Source organism: Venturia canescens, chromosome 3, assembly GCF_019457755.1.
Source record: "Venturia canescens isolate UGA chromosome 3, ASM1945775v1, whole genome shotgun sequence".
Classification (NCBI taxonomy): domain Eukaryota; kingdom Metazoa; phylum Arthropoda; class Insecta; order Hymenoptera; family Ichneumonidae; genus Venturia; species Venturia canescens.
In genome coordinates, this window is record NC_057423.1 from 18,564,574 (window position 1) to 18,572,728 (window position 8,155).

The 8,155-nt window shown below is 36.9% G+C and overlaps 1 protein-coding gene across 1 annotated transcript; it reads left to right on the forward strand.

The window, feature by feature from the left end:
• Window positions 1-2,895: 2,895 nt before the first annotated feature.
• LOC122408454 (putative uncharacterized protein DDB_G0272516) lies at window positions 2,896-4,644 on the forward strand. Its single transcript, XM_043415250.1, has one exon. The coding sequence runs from the start codon at window positions 2,896-2,898 to the stop codon at window positions 4,642-4,644; it is 1,749 nt and encodes a 582-aa protein (XP_043271185.1).
• The last annotated feature ends 3,511 nt before the right edge of the window (window positions 4,645-8,155 follow it).

Genomic DNA, 8,155 nt, shown 5'->3' on the forward strand with positions numbered 1-8,155 from the left:
CGTCCTTGCTATGTCTTTACTCGTTTTGATAAATTTTTATTTATATAAATATCGACAAAGAAATATATCCTTGTGTCGAGATGATTTCCCCGATGACAGTAAATAAATTTGTCGTATCTAAATATTCCGAATCCAACGATATCCGTATAAACTTGTGCCGTAAATTCCAGATTATCATTCGTCTTTTATATTTTCGTACACGTCCTTTCTTTTTCTTGTTACGTTTCGACACGTTTAAACATGGTAGCGTCAGAAAACGATCTGTCAAAATTTGCTATGTCCAAAAACTTCGATTGACAAAAAAAGATCAGTAGCGAATTGGCTATGGAAAAACTTCAAAAAATTCACATTCGGAAACCCTATTCAGTGTGAATATTCAAAAAATCCTGAGATACGTCGATAATTACAGATCCATCATACATGAAACGTGTATTTATTTCTAAATTTCCAACTCGCCGCCTACGCGGAGTCGTTACTTTTGCTTCCTCATACAGGAAGCTATGTGATGGTGAAATTTTTATTTTTCCAGTTTTCTATAGCAATGTGCTTAAACTGTCCCAAAACGTCAAAAATTCATATCTATGTCCGGAGATGTGATTTTTTAATTAATCGTGTATAGAATCGTGTATCGGGTATAAAAAATGAAAAAAAAAATTGAAAAAAAAATTGTGATAATTTTTTTTGGGTACAGAACGGACAAAATCCGTTCTTAGTGAGCGTCTACGATGGGAGAGGAGTAACCGTGACAAATTTCACGATCCTAACTTCAGTGGTTTAGGCTGTGCGTTGTCTTTCAGTCAGTCAGTCAGTCAGTCACGCAACAGATATATATTGAAGCGAAATACACTATTAGAAAACGTTATTTTATTTTTTATTTGTCGACATGGCACGCACGAGTGTTTACACCGGCGGCCATGATGAAAAACTGTCACTTCGCGAAGCGGCGCTCGGGAAGTGAGGCGCTCAGCGCTGCCAACTTAATTTCGTTCCACCAAAATTCCCTAGATTCATGAAATTCTTTATTTTATTAAATATCAATTAAATAATCTTTTTCTTATTAAAAATAATGATGCGAACTATTAAAGAAACATATTTTGAACAAACGGGTGTAAATTTCAGGTCAAAATTACTCAAATTTTTAAGAAAACTTTTCTTTGGAAGATCGAGCGTGCACAGTGCGCATGCGCGATGACCTACTTTCCACAGCCACATGCAAGAACGTAACTTTGAATGAATAATGAAATAAAATTAAATAAAAAGGTTCTTGTGGATAAAATTAATTGAAAATAAAACAGAACAATAGAGAAAAGTCTTAAAATTGATCAAAAAACTGTTTTATTGAATTATATCGAATTCTTGCACATGCGCATTGTGACGGCAGCTCAACTCAGCGAATCAGAGCCCGCGTGGTGAGTCCCAGAACCAATCACAGAATTTAGAGTTAGTCGCGCAGCGAATCACAAGAAGGGACAAAGTCCAAGCGAATTATTATTATTATTTCCTTTGTTCGGGAGAGTATAAAAACCCGAGCGCAGAAGCTCCGGGAGCTAGTCTCGTCTCGAATCTCGCCACGCTAAGAGCCAGTCACGTCTCGAATCCCTGAGAGCTCGACTCGCATGCCAAAACAAAAAGCCAGTCTTGCCTCCGGATCTCGCCGCGTGAACTCGCCATAAAATCGAGAATAAAGAAACATAGAATTTTCACTCATTTCAAAAATAGCTCTAAAAACAAAGAGCAAAATAACATCGCTATTATCCCACTCAGAATTCAAATAGAATAACACCTTTCCTCTCTCACGCTAAGAGGGCCGGGTTCATTCGATTTCGTTTGAACTCAAGATTCTTAGGTGAGAGTTTACGATCTATCCAGGAGGGCCGGGACAGTTCGATTCCGTTCTGTCTCAAGATTCCTGGTAGATTTCCAATCCTTTTTCTATCCAAGAGGGCCGTGGCCGTTCGATTTCGTTCGGTCACAAGATTCTTGGGTAGGACTCCTACCTTTCCACGCCAGAGGGGCCGGGACAGTTCGGTTTCGTTCTGTCTCAAGAACTCTGGGTGGATTCATTTCCATCAATGAGTCATTGTTTTCTGAGTGGCGATTCAATTAATTCTCTTTTAAATTCATTAAAAATTATTAAAACCAAGCAAGTTTCTTTATTCTCAAGCTGGACAGTTTCAAATCAGCTATTATTTTTCAAATTGAGCGAACAAAATTATTCAAAACGAGACAATTTCGAGTCATTTATTATTTTGACCTAATTGAATTATTCAAAACCAATTCAACTCACTGAAAACAATTATTTGAATTATATCGAGTCAAAAGAGTGAGATCAACAAGAAAAATCCACTCGAAAAATTAATTTGGATTGTATAGAGTCAAAAAGTGAGTTCATGAAATTAAAGCTCAATAAAAATAATTATCTAATCGATCAAACAAGCGTTGGCGAGATAATAGTCATTACAATTTCAAAAAAATAGAAATTTGACATTAAAACAAATTCCTTTATGCGAGAAATTATCATTGCGAAAAGTATTAGAAATTTGACATTAAATTGCGAAAATTGTCACAAAGGAAAATACCGGAAATAAAATTTTTCATGCAATTAAAATAAAGCTAAAAGCACGATTTCAAATAAAAAGCCTTTATTTTTGTAATTTGGTACAAAACGATTTAAAATTGAATAAAGCATTTGTCATTTCAATCTAATTTCATTTACTTTTGTTTTTCCTTCATGCCCGCTCTTCTTTATTATCGAATTGCTCGAATCTTGGCGTGACGGTGTGCACAAGCATAAACGTACCGTTACAACTATTGGCGCCCGAACAGGGACGGGCATTGCGTAGGAAAAACAAGGGTCAATAAATTTAATACATGAAAATTATTCGAAATCTCAAAATGGCTGAAAATAAAGAACAAATTGATAGCGCCACTGGCGATTCGGGATTTCAAAATCCAGAGCATGAAATTCAATTAAACGATTTCACGACCACGTTGCCTCCACCCGGTGCGGGGGATATTTTCAATGAATCTAGAGCTAACTTTGGGGAAGATTTTGAAAATAAAATTGATGAGAATAAAGAAGAAAGATTAGAGGAATTTGGCACGCCGAAATCCGATCGGGTTAAAATCAACACTGTAGAAGTAAACAATCAGTTGCTAATTAATTTAATAGAATCTATCCAAGAGATGAAATCCCAGATGCAGTGCATGGCCAACGAAGCCGCGAAAAATAACCAGGCGTATCATGAATTAAAAACAGAGTGTTCAAGCAGATTAACAGTGATGGAAGCTAAAATTGCTAGTGACGTACACAAAATGTATGATCCAATCAAACGCCATGTTACGGGTCTCACTAGAATTGTACAGGAGAACGAGGCCAAAAGTGCCGTTGTAGAGGTAAACGTAGCCCAAATCCAACTTGACGTGAGTGCAATAAAAAAAAGGGTCGAAAATCTGGAAAATACGGACAAATTACACAGTCCAAATACAGAAAGCACCCGGATCCATCCACGATTGAAGGAAATTCCGGAAGAACAGGAAGAAGATGAAGATTCGGAGGACGATGAGGAACAACAGCAGAGGCCAACTTTCCGAAACGAGATGACGTCAACCAACAAAATTAAAATCAAGCCTCCAACATTCGATGGATCGAGCAATAAACGACCGATTAAATTCATAAAAGAATTTCGGCATTATTGCGAGGTGACGAACCCGACGTTCACCGAAATGAAGTACTTGCTCAGCCAATCACTTGAGAAAGCCGCCAAGGAATGGTGGGAACTGGTCGAGGACCAGGTTAATAGTTTTGAAGACATCGAAAAACGATTTACAAATCGATTTTGGAGTCACGACGTGCAACGAAGAGTGCGTAAAGACCTGGAATTCGGGAAATATCCTGAAAAGCCAGGCAAATTAACAAAAGTGGAATATGCAACTCGGACGTTCGGAGCGGCCCGTGATTTGATTCCACCACCGAGCGATCCGGATATTGTTGCATCCCTTTCGCAGCACTTTACCGAGGAGATAAGAGCGACAATCATAAGTCGTGGGTTCGAAACCCTCGAGCAGTTGATCGAGTTTCTGGAAAAACTCGATCAAAGTGGGCCTGTCAACACGGGAACTGAGGAAGGAAAACCTCAAAATCAAAAACCAAACAATGATAAAAATGAGCAACGGCCATTCAAAATGCCTCCGCAAAATAACTGGAACAACAATGGTTACCAGAACAACAATAATTTCAATCGCGGAAATCAAAACTGGCAAAATAATCGCCAAAATTGGAACCAGAACAACGGAGGATTCCAAAATAACCGAAGTAACAATGGTGGCGGTTACCAAAACAACAGTTGGAATCAGCAACAAAATAGGGGCTACAATCCCAACTATAACCAGCGGCCGAATAACAGCAATTTCAATCGGAATCAACAAAATGGCGGGCAAAACAGAGGAAACAATCGCCCAAATTACAATCCTCCACAAAATCAAAATCAAAATTGGGGTTCGCCAAACCAAAATAGAGGACCACCTCAAAACAACGGGGGATATCGGCCACCTGCGAATAATAATACGCAGCAACCACCGATTCAAACGATTGAGGCGCAAATAGAACCTCTACCATCTACATCGAAAGCGGGAAACGCGTAGGCGTTGTACCCGCAATAAATACAAAAAATCAAGACAATGGAAACGATATAAAAATGCGTGGTACAACGGAAAATCGAAACAAAAATAAAATTAATAACTACCCGTACGATGCATTAAAAATGGACCTCAACAGTGAAAATCAAATTCCGATAAATACAATTTTTACGGACACCAGAGAATTTTTGATGGGAGAGGAGATCAACGGCGAAGCAGTCCCGATTATTGAATGTCCGGAAATTTACGCAAAAATTGAAGGCATTCAGGTGACAGCTCTCGTTGACTCGGGATCAAAAGTGACTACAATTTCGGAGGAATTCTATCTCGAAAATCGAGAAATTTTGAAAAATTGTCCTCTTTTGCCTGTGACGGGAGTCACGGTAAAAGGTGCCATTAAAGGCAAAATGACAAAAATTAAACATCAAATTATGGCTGTAACTCAAATTGGCAAAATAAAAACGTTTATCAAATATCTAATTATTCCTGGCTTAATAAGAGACGTATTGTTGGGAGTAGATTCACTCCAACCGTTAAAGAGTTTGATTGATCTGGGAGAGATGTCTCTCCAGGTAAAATATAATGATGTAACTGAGATCATTCCCACAGTGGGATCATTTGAAAAAGAAAAATTGATTGAAAAAGAAATTAAAGAGGATGTTCAAACAGTTTTGATTGGAGAAAGAGAGAGTAAAATTGTGAAAGATTTTGAAAAAGAAGTTAATGTGTTGGGAGAAAATAATGAAGTTGTTGTTGAGATGGGAGAAAATGAAGTTAATGTTTTGGGAGAAATTAAAAAGATTAGAAAAGTTATTGAAGTGGGAGAAAATGTTATTGAAGTGGGAGAAAATGTTGTTGAAGAGGGAGAAAAAGTTGATAATGAAGTTATTGATGAGAATAATGTTATTGATGAAGAAGTTGAAAATGTAGAAGTAGAAGTAGAAGTAATTGAAGTTGATGAAGTTAAAAAGGAAGAAGTTGATGAAGAGGAAAATGTTGAAAGTGAAGAAAATGTTGTTGAAGATGAAGTTATTGAAAAAGCAAAAGAAGTAGAAAGGAATGTTGTTAACTGGGGGGCAATCAAAACTGTACAAATTGAAAAGAAAAATGAAGAATTAAGGGGAGAATCAAATGATAAAATCAAAAGTCGAGTGAAAATTATTAAGCCAATGCCAAAATTAAAAACAATTGAAATTATTAGTGAGAAAAATGTTCAGCCAATTCAAAATTTGATTTTTAATGATAATCAAAATAATAATGATCAAATTACAATTGAAGAGATAGAAGAAATCGTAGATCAAACCGGTCTCCCTGAAAATCACAAAGAAATTCATAAACAGGTGCTTTGGAATAGACGAAATGTCTTTCGCAAGGACACCGGCCGGATTTCCGTTTATGAGCATCAATTGAATATTACATCGGAAAAACCGATAGTAGCTCATGCATACGAGGTACCATTAATGCATCGTGAAAAAGTTGATAAAGAAATTGAAAAATTATTGAATTATGGAATTATTCAGAGATCCAGTAGTCCATGGATCAATCCGATTATCCCAGTTATAAAAAAAGACGGTTCAGTTAGATTATGTCTTGACGCCCGAAAATTGAATCAAGTTATGGAGGACGATCATGAATCAGTTCCAAATATCGAAGAAGTCTTTCAAAAATGTCATTCCGCGAAGGTAATGACAACTCTCGATTTAACTAACAGTTTTTGGCAAATACCATTACATCCAGATTCTATGAAGTTTACAGCTTTTCGATACAGGGGTAAAGTTTATGAGTTCACAGTAACCCCATTCGGTTTAAAAACAAGCACTGCTGCTTTGTTAAGAGGTTTAGATATTGTTCTTCATGGTCTCGGTGACCACGTAATCAATTTTGTAGACGATTTGCTTTGTATTTCAACTAGTTTCGAAGAACACATGCAACACTTAGATGAATTGCTTGAACGATTAGAGAATCACGGAATGACAATTAAACTCAAAAAAGCAAAATTTTTCAGAAAAGAAGTAGAATTTTTGGGGCATATTTTGACAACCGAGGGTATTAAACCACAACCTGAAAAAATTAAGGCAATTCATGACTTTCCAGCTCCGCGAAATTTGAAGCAATTAAGGGGTTTTCTGGGTCTGATAAACTATTACACGAAATTTACTAGAAATCATGCCGAGGAAACAATTCCTCTATTAAAATTGTTGAAAAAAGAAACTAAATGGCATTGGGGTGAGAACGAAAAAATTGCTTTCCAAAGAGTTAAAGATTTGTTCGTAAATAACGTGCTATTGAAACATCCTGATCCGAAAAAAGAGTACATTTTGCAGACAGACGCGAGCAATTATGCTTTGGGGGGCACTCTAGCTCAATACGATGAAAATAATGATTTAGGGGTAATAATGTTCGCGAGTAGAACTCTTAAAGGGCCAGAGTTAGCTTACACCACTACAGAAAAAGAATTGCTTGCTATCGTGTGGTCTTTGAAAAAATTGAGAACGTATTTATTGGGAGCCAAAATTCGAGTCATTACCGATCACCAAGCTATAACTTTTTTGAAAAATAGTCAATTGCTGAGTGAAAGATTAACGAGATGGATCCTAGCAATCCAGGATTACAACATCAATTTTGAATATTGTCCTGGAGCTAGAAACGTTGTTGCAGACGTTTTGAGTCGTTTAAATCCACCTGATACGGGGGGCAGAAAAGGCAGGGAATTAATTATTAATACAATGCTAGCTACAAAACCTTCACGAGAACTTGAATTAATGATTAAGAATATCGGAGAATTTCAATCAAGAGACAATAAAATTCGCGAAATAAAGGAAAGGGTTGAAAATGAAGAAAACGATAAATTTCAAATCAAAAATAACATTTTATTCAAGACAATTAATCCGAATTCTTGTAAAGTCGTAATTCCAAAAGAGATTTTCCAGCGCTTAGTATCTGAAACACACGAAATGTACGGTCATATTGGGGCTAAAAAAGTATGGAAAATAATTAGCGAAGATTTTACTTACCCAAGAATGTACCATTCAGTCAGACAAATTCTCTCATTTTGTGACTCTTGTCAAAGGAACAAAGTTCCGAATCAGCATTCGTATGCCGCACAGCAAAATATCATTCCAGAAGGACCTGGAGATATTGTGTCAATCGATTTTTTCGGTCCTTTGCCAGCCTCTCAGGGCGGAATGAAACACATTCTCGTAACTATCGATGCCTTTTCCAAATTTGTAGTTTTATACCCATTAAAAGTCGCAACTGCTCCAGCAACAATAAACAAAATTTTCAATCATTATATTCCAGAATTTGGCAAACCCAGGAAATTACAGTTCGATCACGGTACTCAATTTACATCGCGTTTATGGCTAGGGAAATTAGCAAGCGAGGGAATTCAGCCAGTCTTTTCGTCAATAAGACATCCTCAGGGGAATATCGTGGAAAGAGTAAATCGCGAAATCGGTAGATTCTTTAGAACATTCTTAACAGACAAACACACCGATTGGGTAAAATGGGTCAAAGT

Bases quoted from the DNA above. Each gene is read 5' to 3' on its own strand.
- LOC122408454 (XM_043415250.1), top strand. From the start codon at position 2,896: ATGGCTGAAAATAAAGAACAAATTGATAGCGCCACTGGCGATTCGGGA.